Source organism: Diadema antillarum, unplaced genomic scaffold, assembly GCF_040938485.1.
Source record: "Diadema antillarum isolate AM-2024a unplaced genomic scaffold, OU_Dant_1.0 seq00001543_RagTag, whole genome shotgun sequence".
NCBI lineage: Eukaryota > Metazoa > Echinodermata > Echinoidea > Diadematoida > Diadematidae > Diadema > Diadema antillarum.
In genome coordinates this window covers 151,781-173,605 of record NW_027272273.1, presented here as the reverse complement: position 1 = coordinate 173,605, position 21,825 = coordinate 151,781, and the positions used below count along the sequence as shown (strand labels likewise).

Sequence of the window (21,825 nt, the reverse complement as noted above, 5' to 3'; positions counted from 1 at the left end):
GCCATATTTTTTCGCTTTGGAAATTAAGGGGGGGGGGAACACCGGGCGGAACTGCTGGCAATTACTAACAGCAACATCAGGTGAATTGCATAACGATTAAATGCGAGCGAGCGAAGAGAGCGAGCTTGAAAATTTTACATTTTACAGTCCAAAAACTGCCGTTCTTAGCCATATTTTTTCGCTTTGGAAATCAAGGGGGGGGGGGGGTGGGGCGCACCGGGCGCAACTGCTGGCAATTATTGGCAGCAACATCAGGTGAACTGCATAACGATTAAATGCGAGCGAGCGAAGAGAGCGAGCTTGAAACTTTTACATTTTACAGTCCAAAAACTGCCGTTCTTAGCCATATTTTTTCGCTTTGGAAATCAAGGGGGCGCACCGGACGCAACTGCTGGCAATTATTGGCAGCAACATCAGGTGAACTGCATAACGATTAAATGCGAGCGAGCGAAGAGAGCGAGCTTGAAAATTTTACATTTTACAGTCCAAAAACTGCCATTCTTAGCTATAATTTTTCGCTTTGGAAATCAAGGGGGGGGGGGGCGCACCGGGCGCAACTGCTGGCAATTACTGGCAGCAACATCAGGTGAACTGCATAACGATTCAATGCGAGCGAAGAGAGCGAGCTTGAAAATTCTGACATTTTACAGTAAAAAGTTATTGTAGCTATATTTCGCTTTGGAAATTAAGGGGGGGGGGGGCGCACCGGGCGCAACTGCTGACAATTACTGGCAGTAACATCAAAAGAATTGCATAAAGATTAAATGCGAGCGAGCTTGAAAATTTTGAAAAACTGCCGTTTGAAGCTATATCTGGTTTTTTTTTTTTTTTTTTTTTTTTTTTTTTTTTTGCTTTAGAAATTAAGGGGGACGCATCGGGCGCAACTGTTGGCAATTACTGGCAGCAATATAAAGAGAATTTAAATGCGAGCGAGCTTGAAAATTTTGACATTTTACAGTCCCCAAACTGCCGTTTGTAGGTATATTTTTCGCTTTGGAAATTAAGGGGGGGGCGCACCGGGCGCAACTGCCGGCAATTATTGGCAGCAACTTCAGGAGAATGGCATTACGACCAAATGCGAGCGAGCGAGCTTAAAAATTTTGACATTTTACATTCCAAGAACTGCCGTTTGAAGCTATATTTTTTCGCTTTGGAAATTAAGAGGAGGGGGGGGGGGGAGGGGACGCCCGATGCGCCCCTCCCCCTGGATCCGCCACTGGTAGTCAAGGGTGTCGGTTTATGTCCATGACTTGGGGAGGTATGACCAGCGAGGTGGCGTCGAAGTGACCAAGCGGGGGAAGGATGTCTAAAATCTGCACTTTAGAGCATCCCCTGCTCCGTATCGTACGGATGTACAGTACGGTCGATAAAATAGAATACTAGTAGATATGTATAAAATCATTGCTGCCAGAACCAGGGGTGCGAATTGTTTTTGCCCACGAATTTTTTATTTCTTTTTTTAGTCCCTGGTGCAAACTGTAAAAAAAAAAAAAAAAAAAAAAAAAAAAAAAAAAAAAAAAAAAAAAAAAACATAGAAAAGAATACTTATTTAGCGTCCGGCGTTGAGGTCGCTCACTGACTGATTTTTTTTTTTTTTTTTTTTTTTTTTTTTTAAGGATCTGAAAGGGGGTGCGTTCGCACCCAACGCACCCCCCCTGGTGACGCCCATGCCATGAGACCTAGGTTGTCAATAATCTACATTTGTTTTATTATATTTTGGGGTGTTATTGTCTGATATTTGTAATCGAATTAGGTTGTTTTTACATAGGGTAACGTTGTGCCTTTGACTTTGCACTAATTAAGATTTCGGGGTGTCATTTTCCGATATTTGTAATAGATTTAGGTCAGTTTCACATAGGATAACGTTGGGTCTTGGAGTTTGCATTAATTACGCTAGTATTTCGGGGTGTCATTTTTCTGGGTGTCATTTTCCGAAATTTAGAATCGATTTATGCGGTTTTCTCATAGGATAGCGCTGTGTCTTGCAGTTTGCGTTGAGTTTGCATTAATTAGTATTTCGGGGTGTCATTTTCCGATATTTGTAATCGATATTACTTGGTATTCACATAGGATAGACCCTAGGATAGCGTTGTGTCTTGGAGCAGGGAGAGCTATGGGTGAGACCTTCCTGCTTGGAGTTTGCGTTGAGTTTGCATTATTTAGTAGTTTGGCCATCAATGATCCATTACAGTCCGTATTTCTGCGCTTCATTCTGTTCTACATTTTCTGAATTTTGAAAGCAAACTAAAATCTAAACGACATCTGTTTGGTCCAAAAATATACATTTGATGATTTTTTTTTTCGAGTTATTGTTGACTGTTGAGGTGAGATGTTTGATATACTCAGTGAAGTAAAGGTGACGTTAGTCATTCTTCGATAGGATGGATTTACTTCATCGATATCTGTTTTGGGCTAGAGCGGCCTGGGAAGAGCCAGGTCCAGGTGCTGTAATTCACCCTAATTTTCACCGCTAGCGGTTTGTATTACTAGTAGTTTGCATTAATTAGTAATTTGCGTTAGTTTGCATTAATTAGTAGTTAGCATTGAGTTTGCATTGAGGTTGCATTAATTTGCGTCAGTTTGCATCAGTTTGCATCAGTTTGCATTAGTTTGCATTAGTTTGCATTCATAGTTTGCGTCAATTAGTAGGACTGTTTTATTCATTATTGTTCCAACATCCCGGGAAAAAAAAAAAGTGGGTGAAGCAACCTGTCGAGTGCGTCTGATTGTGCGTCCTATCTGGGCCCTGTTGCATAAAACCCTTACCGCTGGACTTACCGCTCCTTTCTAGCGGTAAGTCTGCAAATTAGCGGTAAATTTTATAATCCTTGATGCTGATTGGCTGTGACACCTAATTTTGACGGTAGTTACCATTGAAATTCAATGGTAAGTTTTATGCAACGGGGTGCTGATTTTATTGAACTTGAAGACAGTCTGATTCCGGATTGTTACTGGTGTACGGCCCTCAACGTTCCCCATGAACCATTCCTCTGCTCATCTTATCCATCGAAATTTCTCGCGCGAAGAACCAATGCAATGCAAGTGGGCTATGGTTATGGATGGACGATTGTACACTACGTACTGGGGTACTGCAGAGTGCAGAACAGTATCGTACCTGCAGTGTACACACACAACGCAACTGCACCACTGCTGCTGCACTTGCGAATGCGACTTCGCTTGCGAATGCACACGACACAAGAGTTGAGTGGTGGTCCATCTGTGAATACCGGGACATTTTTGTTCGCTGGAATACTGTTAACACCATCTCAGAAATGCCCAGCAAGCCAACTCTTGATAAAGAAATTTGGAGATGGACGGAGACGACGGCTCCTGAAGATGTAAATGATGGACACGTCAAGACGGTTTATCGTATTAATCTTCCTTCATGTTCCTCGTCATGCAGGTAAACAGTTGCAGTCATGACAGTCATCGACATTATGGTCGAAATAAATCGAATTGAAGCTTGCACAACATAACCAACTGCACTTGCCATGCCCTTTAAATTTAATTTACAAAGGCTGTATCACCATATACCTCCGCCAAGGAGATTACGTTTTCTGCATTTGTTTTTTTCGCTCGTTTGTTGTTTAGATAACCGATTTAGTTTGCACGGTTTGAAAGCGAGATATTCAGAGTGGAAGGTGCGAGTTTCTCAATTTTTCTCTCTCTCAGACTACAATTACAAATGACTAATAATGAGATGTAAACTTAAAGTTTTTAACTTGGTTTATAGATGACAGATTCGCCAATACTGTTACTAGAAATAGTCCCTCTGGTTCCTTTTTTCCCGACATGTTTGTTAATTTACAGATCAGCAGTTGCGATCTTAACAAATTTTATTAGTAGGCCTAACTAACAGTTAGGCCTAACTGTTGTAGAGGGAGACAAATTGAAACTCCGTACACCTAACAGTAACACAACAGTTAGATCTAGTTTATTTGTAAAATTATTGATGAGCAGAAAAAAGTGATTTTGGTGGTGATCCAGATCCAAATGACCAAGGAAGCAAGGATCCAGCCCGAATGACAAGTTGTCATAGAGGTGACAAGCTACTGTACTGAAATCCTTGCATCTGATTGGCTGAGAGCTAATTTGTCATAGAAATGTGGCAGTTGTCACTGATGACAAGTTTTATGAAAAGGGCCCGAACTTGGACTTAGCTACCAACAGTGCACTCCCATTATCACTAACGGTTAACTTGGTTATAGTGAAATTCTTGTGACAACGAAATTAGAATTCAGGTCCCCAAATGATCATCTTTGTATCTGTGTGTACTCTACTGTTATAGCGAAAGAAAAATCACTGGTCCCGACGACTTCGCTATAACACTATAACAGGAGTACCAGTATAGTATTAGTAAGTCTACTCTCATCGACTACTACAGTAGGTCCTACCTATTTCTAGATCGACCACCCTCGCGCAATGGATTTCTTGCACATAAAATCAAAGCAGATGTGGGACGGGGTGCATTACGCTGGAACATTCAAACATCACAAATCAAGAGAAATTAGGGAGATGCAGGTAAATAACCTGAGGAAACAGGAGGAAGAAGAATTAAAGAAAATCCTCTTGGGTAATTAACATAATTATTGTTAACACATATTTGCCCATTCATTGGATTTACATACTTTTCAATGGGAAAACGGGCCGTTGATTAAAATGGTGAGCTTGCGTCGGTGTACAGTAAAAAATGTGAATTGTGTTTGTCTTCTCAAGTGAAATGAAATTAAGGTGAAACTGAGGGATATTTTCTAGATACAAGGTATTTAATCAAGAAATAGATGATGAATAGTAGGTCCAACTATATACTTAAAAGGGATGTTCCATAAGGATGTCACTGTCAGTTTGTTCTGGTAGACATCTACTCAAACTGAACTTTTCTCTCTCTTACTGATTTACCAGGCGAAACTGTCGAGGCAACCCAAACTGCCTCGTGAACCTCGGAGAGAAAGATTGGCTGAAGGAGATCAGTGATGACCACTGGCATCAAATCGATGACCCCGAAGAGGAGAAGAGAAAGGAGGTAAGCACTGATTCTACCTCCCATAAACAAAGATATCAGAATTATTACCTTGATTTTTACATATTACAATTGTATATGCAAAAGCTCCTATTGCTTTGTGAAAATTAGAATACAAATTACAATTTTGTATAATTTCGGCACTTATAATTGATATGCTGCAACACATGTAGGTCAGAAGTCGGTTAGAGGTCTTATTAAGGTGGTAATACCTAGTATTCCAGTGCAACGTCAAGGTTTCTGCATAGTATTATGTGTTTATGGTGCTGAACATGAATGCTTCTCAGCTGTATCATAAAGGGTGTATGAGAAACCTACTATTAGCACATGTACAACCATTATGGCCAATTTCTGGATGCTGAATCATTGAGAAATGTTATGCTCTAGTAGTCATTTTTCATCTTTTCTCTCCTAATAGATGAGCACCTTGTGATATGATGATCGTGATGTTAGTTACTGATTCACTGATTCAGAATGTGTACCATTAAGTTAGCCAAGAGTACCTTTTCTGTTGCTTGCTTATTCTAGTGACATCACTGTAAAAGTGTATGTTGAGTGCAAAATTCAGTGACCTCAATACTTTATACAAGGTGCCAAAGGATAATGCAGGGCAATAGTCATTTCATATATTTGTTTTAGATACACAAATCTGAAAATTACAATGAATCCAATGTGATATTTGATTCACTCTGTTTTCTGTCAATTCTTGACATTTTCTCTCATCCTGTTTGATATGATGAACATATTCATGATGGTGTGAGATGATCCATACAACTACTCCTTTTTGTCTGTGTGTATTTTTGAATGGCATACAGGATGAGTTGGTTGGCCTGAAAAACCTTGGTGCGACATGCTATGTCAACACTTTCCTTCAGGTAAGTCTTTAATGTTGAATATTAAATCAATGTGTCACCATTTACTGTAAAACCATCTTAACCAAATATTTGCAAGAGGAAATTTTCGCAAATTGGAGCTGACTGCCTTCTGAATGTAATTAAATTTTCTCAAATTGCTAATGGCAGTCAGTGCATATAGTATATAAGCAAGAACTTTTGCTTGCATTTTAATTTCCCGAATCTTGGCTCTAGCGAAATCAATATGCATGCAAAAAAAGAGCAAGTTGTCTCATTTGTGCAAGTTTTGATAAAATTTTCACAGGCTTTTTGCTTTATGTCAGTGCAGTGAAGTTATTCTCTTTTGAGAAGGAAAACAAAAATCACATGAGGTCTCTTTTTCTTTTATGATAATTGAACCATTCACATGACCCTTTAAGTGCTGTAAATTAATTATTTGTCGATTGAGAAAAAAAGAAAATGGATCAGTCTTTCACTTCATTGTGATGATTTTGTGCGTTTCTTTTTTTTGCCTCTGCCACAATATTTTTAGAAATGAATAATGTAATCCTTAATTTGGCAACTAGAGTTGAGGCAAAAGGCATTGGTGGATGGGCATTACATGGTAGAAAATGGAGCATTTATATTTGTGTTGCAAACTGAGAGCAGTTGGGTACACATTTTGGAATCAGTGTGGTCCATATGATGTGCTGATTAAATGTTATGATTCAAATGTCATGTTCAGTCAAGGAGTGTCTGTGTAATGTGTTGCTGCTTTCCTACAGGTTTGGTTTCACAATCAGAGATTCAGGGAAGCGCTGTACCAGTGGAGACCCTTGGATAGAGAATGGGCCAGGGATGAGTCAGCTGATGGTGAGATACTTTGATAGATACTAGTCCCAGTCTAGAGTCTTCTTGCCTGCTTGGGAAATATTTCATCAAAACATTCCACAGCTAGTGTACAAAATCATTCTGGTCATTTTGTCTGGCCTCATCGGGAGAAGGAGAACAAAAAGTTACAAACGCAGGAGAATAGTGCTGATATGCACTGTGTGTAAACAGTGAAGAGTCTGATTATTATCTTGATGTACAGTTAGTGTAAGGCTAAAGTCTGACTGTCTGCCTGATGGGAGACTCATGTAAATTATTCGCAGAGCACATTAAAATCAAACCTAGAATTGATAGTGTAAACTTAAAAAATCTTGAGATGATTGAAAAATGAAAATCTATTTTTCTGATGTTTTGTAGCAGTATGTGCTATTTGTCTTCCTACAGCATGTAGTGGTAAGCATTCTCAGTAGAGGGTGAGTGAAGGAGCTGATGACCGCTGTATTGTCTATGTGTTTGACCGTTTTGTGCATGTCCAGAGAGGACGGTAGCTGCCCTGCCAGAGGCTGAGCTCCAGCCGTCCACAATCTGTGGTCACCTTCAGCTGCTCTTTGCCCTCCTCCAGTTCAGTAGGAGAAGGTAAGATGCGCATCAGAAAGCGAGTGATGCATTCGTCATCAGGGGATGTCCCTTTCATTGTACAAAATATATCTACAATCCCTTTTGAAAATGTGCCGACACCTTGCGCAGATGTGTTCATGTGTCAATTTTCTCCAGCTCCTAGTGTCACGAAGGTCAACAAGATTATAATTTTTTTTTTCTCTGTAAATTCACAGCTTGATAATTTTTCATTGTAAAATCAATAATTGAATGTTTGGTGTGAATTCTTTCATGCTATTCACTACTATTTAAACATTACTCTATTTTGAAAATGCATTTGTGTCTTGATTGATTTATATTAGGTACATAGATCCAGCAAATTTCATCAACTGCTTGGGACTGGATGCAGCTCTGCAACAGGCAAGTTTTGGCAGCAGTTGAAAAAAATGCAACAAAATATTGTATGGGATAGACAAAATACTGTATAAGCTGTTATTTTTGCATACAGATATTTTCGCAAACGATGAGGTCACAGACATTTTCACAAAATGTTTTTGCGAATTGACACTGGGGCTTTCGCAATTGTACTATCCGCCTAGCGCATGGTGACATTTTTGTGTGTCGTTTAATTCACAGTCCAGCAGTGATTCACAAAAATTAAACCCTTGCGAATATAACAGCTTACAAAGTACCAGTCACAGTGCCATGATAGGAGTCATATTTTGACTCTCAGAAAGTCATCGCAAGTGGATAGATGCTAAATTTTCAGATCTAATTTTATGATGGTAGTGATCCTGAATTGACCATTTATATATGTATGATGAAACACATAGCTAGAGTCCTGGTGATGAAAATGAAAAGAGAACATGTGGTTGTAATTGCATTTCTACTGATTTATGGTACATGGACCTACTGATGTAATCCTGCAAGGAAGAAAGAAGAAGAACAGTTTAACTTAAGTAGTTTTGATTTCCTATCAGTTTCTAAGAGATTACATTATACTGGGGCACGTTTTTACATTTGCCAAGTTAGAGAAACTCATCTCCCACAACTAAAACCGGAGCTAAAGTAGTCACATTTCCTTGGCATTTAACTGTCTGAGCTCAGCATGTGGCAAATGCAGAGATGATAGTTATGGTGCCATTTTACTATGGCAAAAACTTGGTGAAATTTTTTTTTTTAGAAGAAATAACTTTTTCTTGTAATCATTTGAGATGGAGAGGAGAGGACTACAAAAATCCTTAATTCAAAAGCTATGTAAGATCTGTTTTTTTATATGAGTTATGTTTTTTTGTAAAGATATTTCGTCTGATTGAGATTTGGCATGCTGTAATGATCCATGCCTTTTGTGCCCTTTGACCCCTAATCTCAGGATGCCCAAGAATTTAGCAAACTCTTCATTTCCCTGCTGGAGAGCACACTACGGGAGCAGCCCAACCCACTCGTTGGCAATGTCATTGAGCAGCAGTTCAGTGGGCAGTACTCATACGTGACAAGGTAGGATCCTCCACTCTGTACTTGGCTTGGACTTGATCGAAAACAGTATAGCCATGCAAACAGAGCCGTAAGAATTTTACCAAATTCCTAATCACGGATTGTATAATGTGTTGTCATGTATATCAAGAGTAGGCAGTGATGTCATGTCCCACATACTGTATATGCCATATATTTCACAGGATTTAATTTTTGTAAATTTTTTAGTCTGGTGCTATTTGCGAATATAACCACACTCAAAAATATTAATTCTGATGCTGACATTATAGTGATGCACACATGAACATTTCTCCTTCCTTTACTGTCTTCCAGGAGTGAGGAAGTTCCGATTTGTGAAAAATTTGACCCAGTTACTTAAATTTGCCTATACACTAACTCTCCCGTTTAAGTAGTATCATTACATCATTCATTTTGTCAGTTACTTAGCACCAACACCCAAGCAACTCTCCCCTGTGCAAAGTGATTAATTTGCTACCTTTGTAGAATGATTTGATATGAGGGATACACTTTCTTTGTGTGACATCATGGTGTAAAAGATAATGTAGTGAAATGTCTTTCGTGCAAGCAAATTGGATTTTGTATGGTCACGACATCATCACAGTATCGTATTTTTATGTGTGACTCTCGCAGGTATCACTGGTCAGGGAAAATGTGTGAAAGTGTGAAATTCCATCACAGTTTTTCTTCGATTTGCCTAAAACTCTCACTGCTCTGCTTTTGTTTAGATCACTTTAGACTGTTTACTGAAGTTGTCTTGAGCATGAATGGAATTTGTAAATCTGTGGTACAAAATATCCAGACTATTAGAGCATGGGAGAATGACAGGGCAGATATTTGTCACCTTTGTTAACATTCAGAGAAATTTTGAATTAAACTGTGAGATTTCACAACTGTCCCATAGGACAGTATGAACAAGTCTGGTAATCAATTTCCTCAATGCAAAAATTATGTGAAGACACAGGGCTGAAGATAATCCACTGTTTTATACTCATTAGTGCGATTAGGCATGATTTGAGAAGATGTGAAGCCATTTGTGTGTGTTCTGTCCATGTTTGCTGAAAGTACTGCTGATGTTGATGGCCCACTATATGAGTGTGAAATCCCTGTTTTTCATCTATGACCAAGAATACTCTCACATGATTTCTTTTCCTGTTTGTTCCTATCCTGGTTTTGTAAATGTGTTAGTCTGCTGCCAGACACTGTCTGTTTCATATAACTCTGGGATCAACTGCATGGTAGCCGTTGGCTCATATTTTAGAGCATTTCAGCTGGACACAAAGTTATCACTGTCAACAAGGAAGGTCATTCTTACATTATGAAATCACAGGGCATTTGTACCATTTGTGTGTTTTGAACTCCCAGGTGTAACAGCTGCGGCAACAGCTCCGAGAGACCGTCACAGTTCTATGAACTTGACCTCAACATCAAAGGTCATAAGCATTTAGAAGACAGTCTAACAGAGTTTCTGAAGGTAAGAAATCAAATAAACAAAACACTGATTACAAGACTATATCTGCCTCTGTTTAAAGGTCTTTCGTCACTGGAAATTGATTGTAGCAATACAGGTTTTAGGACCTGTAGTATTCAAGAGTCCTATCCTGTTTTTTTAAAGAGATAGGCGATCTATCATTTCATGACGGTATGAAATGGATGAAGAGCATTGTGACCTCAGCACTGAATGCCTGAGAATTAAATATAGCATGTGAACTTGTCCAACTACTGTTAGCAATGATATGACTTGGTGTGTGGATTAGCTTGACTCAGAAGTCTGCTATCAATATGATGACTTAAATTCAGTACTCTTTGCATTGTTGAAAATGTAGTGGCAGGTAGTTTATTCTCAAGTAATCAGTAGATTTTTATTTTTTCATGTAATGGAGATTGTGTCACGCTTTGTATCACAAGGAATTTATCACCCTCACGGTATGCACTGTGTATGCACTGTGTATGCAATGACACTGCAAAGTCACAGGAGAAAGCAATATTGGAACAAGAGAGAGTCATTCTTTATTAATGTGCTGTTTCTCTAGGCATCAAGTAATGTCACAATTTTTGTTTGTTTGTTTTTTCTCTCTTCAAAACATATCCTTTGCAGGAAGAAAAACTTGAGGGCGCTAATCAGTACTTGTGCGAGAGGTGTAACTGCAAACGAAACGCCACACGCTGCATCAAGCTAAAGACGCTACCACCTGTGCTGAATATCCAACTCCTTAGATTTGTGTTTGACAGGTTAGCGTCTGTGAAACTTGTTTTCATATATTCTCATCCAATGTTTCATGTGACAAAATCGTGAAGGTCATGTTTATTATAAAAGACGGCTTATCAGAGTTAACTCAAGCAATATAGAGACACAGAGGAATTTTTTGATGTATCTTGCCTCATTGTATGTATAACATGCCTTATATACCGGTACGTACCATAGTAAAGTGTTGCAATTGATGTGATGATATGATCCTAAACCTGTTCCATGAAACTTGTTGTACAGGTTTGAAAAAGGTACACCTAGTGATGTCACATTGCTGAATGTACTCTTCAGTAATAAGGCACCTAAACAGAATAAAGTATTAAATGACAAAAATGGCAACATTTGTAGCTGTATTACATGCAAGGTCTTGAGAGGAAACACCCAAAATTCAAGGTGAAGAATGATTGTAGCGATACTATTCCTGTTTTCTGATGTGATCCTTGGTATTGCATGTTCTTTGATTGGTCATGGCAGGCACAGTGGGACCAAGAAGAAACTCAACAACTTCCTCCAATTCCCTGAGGAGCTGGACATGTCCAAACATCTGCCCAGAAGAGGTATCAGTCAAGACCACTTTCTTTCTGGAGATCTATATCTTTAAACTTATCTCTCATGAGAGTTATGTGACAAGAGAATTGGACTAGGTTATGAGAATTTTTATGGACAATTTTACAGTGGCCGAAGTAGGGTACAGAGTACTCATTGAAATCCATGCCATGTTCCCTAATATTTCAATTTTTAAAATCATACATCCTGCAACATCATATTGCATCTACTTCATTTTCCTCTGTAACTGATCAGTGTGTCTTTCGTCAGAGAAATACATTTTTATGCCTCCGCCACGAAGTGGTGCCGGAGGCATTATGTTTTCGGGTTGTCCGTCCGTCCGTCCGTCCGTCCGTCCTTCCGTCCGTCCGTCCTTCCGTCCGTCCGTCCTTCCGTCCGTCCGTCCGTCCGTAATGAATTTTGTGGACAGGATAACTACCAAAACCTTTTGAGGTATCCTAATGAAACTTGGCATGTATGTGTATTAGGGGGTGAAGTTGTGCCTATCAACTTTTGGGTGCACATGCTCAAGGTCAAAGGTCAAAAGGTCAAGGTCAAATGCTTAAGATTTCACTATTTCCCCCATATCTATGCAATGCCTGAAGATATTTTCTTGAAACTTAGTGTAAACATGTATTACCCAATCAAGATTCTCTGGTGAAAGTTTGGGGTCATGAGGTCAAAAGGTCAAAGGTCAAAAGGTCAAGTACACTGTTAAAATTTCACTTTTTTCTCTGTATCTTGGAAATTGTTCAAGGTATCTTCATGGAACATAGTATATATGCATGTACTGACTGGCAGTGGTTATCTAGGGAATTTAGGGTTCATGGGGTCAAAGGTCAGGGGTCAAAGGTCAAGGGAAATACTTCAAAATTTTACTATTTTCCTTATATTTATGCAATGCCAGCAGGATTATTTTTTTTAAACTTGATGTTTGCATGTATAACCCAATAGAGATTCTCTGGGATTTTTTTTTTTTTTGCCAAGAAGGTTAAAGGTCAAAAGGTCAAAGATCAAGTGAAAGTGCTGAACTTACTTCTTTCTCCATATCTCGGAAGTGGCTCAAGTTATCTTGAAACTTAGTACACATTTATGTATATTCTGCCTGACAGTGATTCTCTTATAAATCAAAGACCAGATGAAAATGATAACAATTTACTGTTCAATACAGAAATTGCACTTTTTCTCCATACCTTGAAAATTACTCAGTGCATAAACTTATGAAAGGGTCAAAGTCAAGTTAAAGTTCTTAAATCCCCAAATACATGCTCTCCTTTTCATCCAATTAAACATAGGTCAAGGAAAGTAAACATTCAATACATTTGTGACAAACATGTCATTTTAATATTTTGCCAATTTTGTGAAAATGTAATCACACATTGTCCACATGTACTATAGACCTATTAGGAGAATCATGCATTATGGCGGAGGCATACCAGTCGCCATAGCGACATTTCTAGTTCATATTTGCCTTGTTTAGGAGCTGGCATTTCTATGTGTTTGATTATCATATGTCTTGCCAATATAGCACTCCTTCTCTTGAACAACATTTTTATTTTACCTCTTTTTAAAGTGAAGATTGAAAGTCAGGCTAGTATTTGATGAAAAGTTAAGTCTCTGATGGATGTATCCTTTAGCAGAAAACCAAATATAAAGCCACCGACACATTGCTTAACATTCTCAGAGAAGCAGACAGTCTATGACCTGCAGGCCGTGTTAATACACCGAGGCCCCACTGCGTACTCTGGACACTACATCGCCCACATCCGTAGCCATGGCGACAGTGGGGCGTGGTTCAAGTTTAATGATGAGGAGATCCAGAAGATGGAGGGAAAGAATCTGAAGCTTGGCTCAGAGGATGAGCTTGGTGAGTTGTCAGGAATGAAAGAAGTAGTTCTTGTATTTCCATGCTTACCAGGCAGGATTTGGTGTATTGCTTTGGAGTAGTCAGTATGGAGTAGTCTACGATTTTAAAAACTCACTACAAAGAGACAAAACAATTTTCAAGAATCTCTGTAAATTGGCATTCACTGCCCAGAGCTCCAGGAAATGTAACTTCAAATATATCACTGCATATTGTGGAAATGTTAAAGGTAGGGGATGCCTTTTACAGACCTCCCAAAATGCAGCAAAACATTAAATATGAACCTCAGGGGACTTGTTTAGGCCACTGCTTAGAAATTTGGAAGTCAACAGTTATCTGAAATTTGAATAATGCACAAAACTCAACTACTCAGTAGTTCTGTGTGTCAGCCACACTTAAGCCTTTTTGTTGCATTCTTCTGTATTTGTGATCTAGAAACACAAATCTAAAAGTACAAGAGCTGATGTAATAACATATAGAGTGTGTGGTAAGAATGTATATAGAAATGTTTGTAAGTGTTGATGAACTTTCTTCACAAAATATACATGATGGACACACATGTAGTACATGGGTCTGCAAAGGTAGCCTAGTAATGTACTGGAATTTACGGTGAGCCCCGAAAACAATTCAATTCAAAATCTAACCGTCAAAAAAATGTTCTAAATGTTACCTTCCACTTTCAATACTTTATGGGAGTTTCTAAAATGATATTCTCTTCAACATACCACTGTATTTATACAACTCTTCATTTAAGGCGTGCAAATGGGATTCCCTACCTTTAAGACAAACGAACACATCAAGCAAGGAACAAACACACAAGCAGTCAATAAACAGAATAAGTTACAAAACTTTAACAAATTCGTACGAGTACACACTTTGACCAAACTTTGTAGATGTTGTACAAATGGTATCTGAGATAATGTTGTAATCATGGATGGAGTTACCAAATCTCACCAACTTACCTGGGGACTCCATAAAGTTACTTGTCTTCAGTCTGTCCTGTTCTACAGAAAGTGCATAAAGCATTTAATATCTGACATGTCATATTTGATATTGTTTATTGTTCATACCAAGACACTATTTTCTTAAGCACTTCTGGTTCTTAACAACCTGAAAAAAATCCAGCAGTCGGGGTGCAAGTATCTAGACAACAGACACAGTAAACTCCTGTATTACCAATGATCTCACCCTGTCAGCTAGTGACCACTGATTCACATCTTCCTAATGATACATGATCTGTTTGACAGCTGCAGGTCAGAAGGAGGGGAGACGTCCCAAGGTACCCAAAGGAAGCCATGCGTCAAAGAATGCTTATATGCTGGTCTACACACTCAGACCAGGACCACAGCAAGGTAAGGAAATCTAGCTAGCTCCATGATATTGCCTTTTTTTTCATCTTTCCCTATTCAAATCCAAAGACACATCACAAAAGGCCACACCGTATCCGGGCACTTACCACCCTGGGCAACTACCCTCCGGATAACTACCACCCGGATAATTACCCCCCAGGTCTATTCCCCCCTAGGGCAACTACCCCCCGGACAACTACCCTCCTAGGGCAATCACCCTCCAGGGCCATTACCCCCTTGGACAACTACCATCCGGTCATCTACCCTCCTAGGGCAACTACCCCCAAGGGCAATTACCCCTAGGACATCTACCCCCTGGATAACTACCCCCTGGGTAATTACCCCCTGGATGACTACCCCCCGGATAACTACCCCCCAGATAACTACCACCCGGATAACTACCCCCTGGATAACTACCCCCCGGAGAACTACCCCCCGGATAACTACCCCCCGGATAACTACCCCCAGGATAACTACCACCCGGATTACCATCCCGAGATACCCCCCCCCCCCCCCCCCTTACCATACCCCGAAACCCCCCCCCCCCCCGCCCCCTCCTGATAATTACCAACTGGACAACCCTTCCTCCCCCCCCCCCCCCCCCCCGAAAGTTTCCATACACCCGTTGTAATTTTTCCATAAGTTCATACACCATATCAGAAGACTAAGCTCATGTCGGCCCTACATTAATGCACCTTTCTCTTACACTGTCATCATTTACTCTATTGGCTTGTCATTTTCTACCATTATAACACATTAGACGATAAACATAAGAAAAGGAGAGTTGATTTCACTGTAATTCATATTCCCTTAACATTAGCGAGGGACCCTTCGATATAAATCTATAGTTTCTGATAGGATCCAGGCACGGTTTTATTAAAGTTATCAGTCCTGACAAGCTGTCAGTTCCACACAATTACCAATCGTTGTAGGTCGATCAAAGCAGGTCCATGGTAACAAGTCAGTGACTCGAGCTTATTAATCAAGCAGAACCCATGGTTTTATTGAAATTATTAGAGACTGACAAGATGTCATAACTGGCAACTTTTATCAAACGGTGCCCTAATCTGTCATTTGAGTAAAATTACAGCTTATTTTACATACAAGTAGAATTGTGCTAGTTTCCAAATTAAATGTTCTCGACACTTTAAGGAGAAATCCAGTTCAAATGTAAGCTAGTCTGATTAGAAAGAGTAAAATATCATGAGTTTAACAGTATTTTCTATTTTATTTTTATTTTTTTTACAAAACATCTCTAGTTGTTAACGAAGTCTTTTGTCCTGCACCCTCTTTTTGAATAGATCTAGAGAGTTGTAGTTGACAGAATCCTTTTTACATATAGGGCTGCTCTGTTTTATCCCGGCCATTTTAAGACTACATGTATTTTCCTCTTCACAAAAACTTGAATCCTTCTTGGAATAACATGCTCTTTAATATTTTGTAAGGGGTTTCTAATTATCTCACCCAAAAGATGTTAAAAATCTGAAGTTAGGTCTCGACCAAAACCAGACGATATGAAAAAATGTTGTTTTTTTATTAATTCAAATAGCAAACGTTGTTCGAAAATGACAATGAGAGATGTAATTTTCTGGGGGGAGGAGTTATTGCAAGAGGGGTGATTGTTTGGAGCCTAATTCTAATAAAGAGTAATTGTCAAGGGAGGTAATGCTCTGCGGTGATCATAACAAGGATGTGACAATCTCTTCCCGCACCCTTGATATACTAGTTGTTAATGCCCAATGATGCAGTAGGGCAATTCTAAAATGAGCTTTAACAGTATAATAGTAAAACACTTACAAAATTGATGAAACAATGTAAAGAAAGCAAATTAAGACAGAGACGAAGAACACAAATAAAGATACAGTGTACTCCCGTTACAACGAACACGGTTATAACGAAATTTCGTTATAACGAAGCAAAACTTCTGGTCCCAAAATTATTGCCATTAAAGTCTATGGTACAAAATTCGCTTACAACGAAGACGGTTAGAACAAAATTTTCGTTATCACGAAGTCTTTTCTGAGCGCCACTGACAAAGAAAAACGAAAGAAATGTGCTCCGTTACAACGAAATGCGGATCGCATTCGAAAATGCGTAGCGGAACAAGCATTTTTATAGCGTCTCTGCATGCATGAGCGAACGCTTCACATCATTGTATGTTCACTCCATGTATCACGCACAGTTTCCGAGGGGAACTTGCGTTATTGTAATACAATAATCTGAATTCAGATAAGGTTTGCTTCATTGTTCCGAAGTCCTTTAATACAAAACACACAGATTCTGATACAACTAAATGTCCGTAATAGTTTGGAAATGAAATATTAAGCACATTTTGGCGTTATTCCAAAGGTTCATTAATCCGATAATAAAATATGGTTCTTATTCTTATTCTTATACAGTTCGTTAGTCCGAAAATGATAGGAATTAAAAACGTTCGTTAATCGGAACATTACAAAAAGAATCGTTAATCCATGGTGGAAAAAGGTGAGTAGACTCACAAAACTTAAGAATTGCAATCCTTATAATCGTCTTAAGATAAAGAAATCTTCGAAATAACTAACCTTTCTCGTCTTTTTTTTTTCATTAACAAACTTTCTTTGGAATAACGAACCTTATTTCATTTTCGGATGAAAAAGCCTTCGGAACAACGGACTTTCTGAATAGTGAACCTTTCTAATTTTTTTTTTTTGATTTACAATTAAAATTCAAAATGACGAACCTCATTTCATTTTCAGATCAACGAACCTTCGGAAAATGAACAATATATTATTTCAATCTAAATTATGAACTTTCGGAATAATGATTTTTCGGAAATGCGAACCTTCAGATAAACAAACCATCGGAATCCCGGGAATGGCGAAACTTCGCAATAAGGAGCCTTCGGAGTGACGTACTTAAGTAAGAAAAGAACATTTAGAATAGCGAACTGTAACCAAATCCTACACCGTCATTGTCTACACGTGTGACACCACAAACAACTTTATGCTCTTTTTAAAATGTAATATTTAAACGAAATTAAAAAGGTACTCTCCCATTTCACATAGCTTTCCAGCGTATGATGACGATTCAACAAACAATTTTTTTTTTATGCGTGGTTTCCTTCTTTTCGTTATACATTGCATATCATATTTGTTCGGTTATAACGAAATTTCGTTAAAACGAAGAAAAAAAAAACCTGCCGGTCCTGAGCATTTCGTCATAACGGGAGTGCACTGCACATGAACACACACGAGATAAATCCCTTGTAATGAGAGAAAGAGGAAAGGTGAGTAATGAATGACAGGAATAGACTACCTTCACGGTACATGGACAGAGAAAAGCGAGAGGGAAGAGGAAGATGATGGGTCAAACCAGGGCACATGAGGCATGAGATATAAGCTCCTCAAAATAAAGAAGTGTTACATGGAGTTGTGGTAAACGATAGACGATTGTGGTTAAAAAAAAATATTGCAAAAAGTGAAGTGTAACATTTCTTCAAAATGTCTTTAGTTCAATGGTAAAGGCATTCAGACTTAAAACTTCTTTTATACTACTATCAAGAGAAATCCGAAATTTCGGAACAGTAAGAGAAAATACAGATTTAGCGAAAATAGTTTTGGTTAAAGGCTTTGACATTTACTGGATTACCGGGTAGGATATGCAGGGACAGTTTCGTTTTTGATGAACATAGAGTCAAAATACAGAAGGGAGAAATTAAGCTTGTACATAAATCGTCCTAAATGCAAACGATACAAATCGTAAATCCTTACGTTGTTGTTTTCGTAAGATGACGTATCAGTATGGCATCTCCGTGATTCCTGGCAAATGATACAAAGAACTTCGTTTCCTGTAGTAATGATATTCTTTTTATTAAAAGTAAGAGTTGGGGGGGGGGGGGGCAATGACCCGGGAGGTAGTTATCCGGGGGGTAATTGACGTGGTGCACTGTCCTGGGGGTAATTTTCCTTTTGATAGTTATATAGGGGAGGGGGAGTTGTAGGCCTACTTATCCGGGTAATCATCCATGGGAAGTTATCGGAGGGGGTAGTTATCGGGTGGAAGTTATCAGGGGTCTAGTCATCGGAGGAGGAGGTAGTTAACCTGGGGATAATTATCCTGGTGGTAATTATTGGGGGGGGGGGGGGTAGTTATCCGGAGGGTAATTATCCGGGGGGTAATTATCCGGGGGGTAATTATCCGGGGGGTAATTATCCGGGGGGTAATTACCCGGGGGTAATTATCCGGGGGGTAGTTATCCAGGGGGTAGTTATCCGGGTGGGGGGGGGGGGGTAGTTACCCAGGGGGTAGTTCTCCGGGGGGTAGTTATCCAGAGGGTAGTTCTCCGGGGGGTAGTTACCCAGGGGGTAGTTCTCCGGGAGGTAGTTATCCAGGGGGTAGTTATCCGAGGGGGTAGTTATCCAGGGGTAGTTATCCGAGGGGTAGTTATCCAGGGGGTAGTTTTCCTAAGGGGGAATTGCCCTGGGGGGTGATTGCCCTAGGAGGGTAGTTGTCCGGGGGGGTAGTTGTCCTAGGGGGTAATTACCCTGGAGGGTAATTGCCCTTGGAGGGTAGTTGTCCGGGGGGTAGTTGCCCCAGGGAGGAATTTTCCTGGGGGGTAATAATCCGGGTGGTAGTTATCCGGGGGGTGGTTTTCCAGGGGGTAGTGTTCCTAGAACCAGGCCACACATTGTCCATCCCATGACTATTGACTTATACTTGTCTCAACATCACTAAATGTTGCAGATGGTGTTTTAAAAGATAGCCTCGCAATTATCCATGATGATATGTTATTCAGATAGTGCCTCATGGATCCATTTTTATGCCTCCGCCACGAAGTGGTGCCGGAGGCATTATGTTTTTGGGTTGTCCGTCCTTCAGTCCGTCTGTCCGTCTGTAATGAATTTTGTGGACAGCGTAACTAAAAAACCTTTTGAGGTAACCTAATGGAACTTGGCATGTATGTGTATTAGGGGATGAAGTTGTGTCTATCAACTTTTGGGCGCACATGCTCAAGATCTAAGGTCAAAAGGTCAAGGTCAAATGCTCAAAATTTCACTATTTCCCCCACGTCTATGCAATGCCTACAGATATTATTTTGAAACTTAGTGTATACATGTATTACCCAATTAAGATTCTCTGATGAAAATGTGGGTCATGAGGTCAAAGGTCAAAAGGTCAAAAAAAATGTGAAATTTTCACTTTTTTCTCCATATTTTGGAAATGGTTCAAGGTATCTTCATGGAACATAGTATATATATGCATGTACTGACTGGCAGTGATTATCTAGGGAAATGTGGGGTCAAAGGTCAAGGGCAACACTTCAAAATTTCACTATTTCCCTCATATTAATGTAATGCCTGCAGGATTATTATTACTTTGTGTGTGTGTGTGTGTGTGTGTGTGTGTGTGTATGCATGTATAACCCAATAGAGATTCCCTTGGAAGGTTTTTTTTTTTTTGCCAAAAAGGTCAAAGGTCAAAAATCAAGTGAAAGTGCTGAACTTTACTTCTTCCTCCATATCTTGGAAGTGGCTAAAGTTATCTTGAAACTTAGTACATATTTATGCATGTTCTGCCTGACAGTTATTCTCTTATGAATTTTAGGTCAAGGGTCAAAGGCCAGATGAAAATGGTAACAATTTACTATTCAATACAGAAATTGCACTTTTCCTTCGTACCTTGAAAGTTACTCAATGCATAAACTTATGAAAGGGTCAAAGTCAAGTAAAAGTCCTAAAATTCCCCAAATACATGCTCTCCCATTCATCCAATTAAACCTAGGTCAAGGAAGGTGGAACATTCAACACATTTGTGACAAACATGTCATTTTGATATTTTGCCAATTTTGTGAAAATGTAATCACACATTGTCCGCATGTACTATAGACCAATTAGGAGATTCATGCATTATGGCGGAGGCATACCAGTCGCCATAGCGACATTTCTAGTTATTTATGTTATTTCTTTTCTTTTGAAGGGGACACTGTATATTCATTCAGCATGATGAGTCCTAAAGGCAGACTTCCCAACCATTCTGAATTTGGAGGAAAGAATCTGAATGTTGACCGTTGCCAGCTCTTGTTTCAGTGGGAGTTTCCTATTTTTCTTGATAATTTTACTACAAATTTTACTATAATATTTCACTTCTATGGGAACTGCTCTTTCTTTCCTACTTTTGACCCAAAGCATCCTTATTTTTTCAGTCAGAAAGGTTGGGAGGTGTGCTCTAGGTGATGGAATACTCATGCAATCTTTGCTTCTGAAACACGGTGATCTGATAGGGTCTGACATAATCACTTGCATGGTTTTTAGACCTCAGGAGAGCTTGAAGTCACTTTGAATCATGTAATACTGTATACGCCATATATTTCACGAGTCTAAATTTTCGCGAATCGGGAATTCCCGACGATTACGCGAGTGGTTAAGTTCGCGATCGTGGAGTCCTGTACTGAACGGAGAAGTGTACATGCGTATGTCACATTCACATCAGGATCAAAGTCAATATTTTGGTGTGTCTTTAATTTCGCGAATAGCACCCGACTTGCAAAATTCGCAAAAATAAAAACCTTGCGAAATATTCGGCGTATATTCGGAGTAGGTTGGGAAGTATAGAGAGAACAGACAAAATTCATATTGCTTGTCGCATCTTTCTCATGGCATTGATCTCTCCCACGTAGAGAATGGTGTGGACCAGCCCAAGTTGGATCTGGGGAGCCTGCCGAGGTACCTGCGGGAGCTCATCAACCGCGACAACGTCCGCTTCGAGGGCTGGCTGGAGGAGATGACAGCCATGCGGACTGAGAGTGTGAAGTGTGGGAGATCCACACAGCAGGAGATCAGGAACATTTACCAGCAGATGCCTCCTACAGACGGTGAGCCTAGGACTCCCTCACAGTGGTGGCAGCTTCTCTGGTTGCAATATATCAAAACTGACATCTTATTCTCTTGTTCTTCAGAAGTAATTTCATATTATAGCAGATTTCCAAGATATGAGAAATATTTCCTGATGAGGAAGTTTCACCAAGTTTGCACTTTGCTGAACTAGAGGGGGAAAAAGACCTCAAATAT

At 39.5% G+C, this 21,825-nt stretch overlaps 1 protein-coding gene across 1 annotated transcript in view; it reads left to right on the top strand.

The window, feature by feature from the left end:
- Nucleotides 1-3,190: 3,190 nt before the first annotated feature.
- Nucleotides 3,191-21,825, top strand: part of LOC139710578 (ubiquitin carboxyl-terminal hydrolase 48-like) — a 32,275-nt gene continuing 13,640 nt past the window's right edge. The window contains 13 exon segments of the mRNA XM_071622502.1: nucleotides 3,191-3,403; nucleotides 4,903-5,023; nucleotides 5,836-5,895; nucleotides 6,639-6,726; nucleotides 7,221-7,320; nucleotides 7,644-7,701; nucleotides 8,654-8,778; nucleotides 10,138-10,246; nucleotides 10,871-11,004; nucleotides 11,495-11,577; nucleotides 13,251-13,433; nucleotides 14,678-14,782; nucleotides 21,435-21,629. Of these exon segments, the coding sequence (XP_071478603.1) occupies nucleotides 3,273-3,403; nucleotides 4,903-5,023; nucleotides 5,836-5,895; nucleotides 6,639-6,726; nucleotides 7,221-7,320; nucleotides 7,644-7,701; nucleotides 8,654-8,778; nucleotides 10,138-10,246; nucleotides 10,871-11,004; nucleotides 11,495-11,577; nucleotides 13,251-13,433; nucleotides 14,678-14,782; nucleotides 21,435-21,629 (1,492 nt within the window). The 5' untranslated portion in view covers nucleotides 3,191-3,272.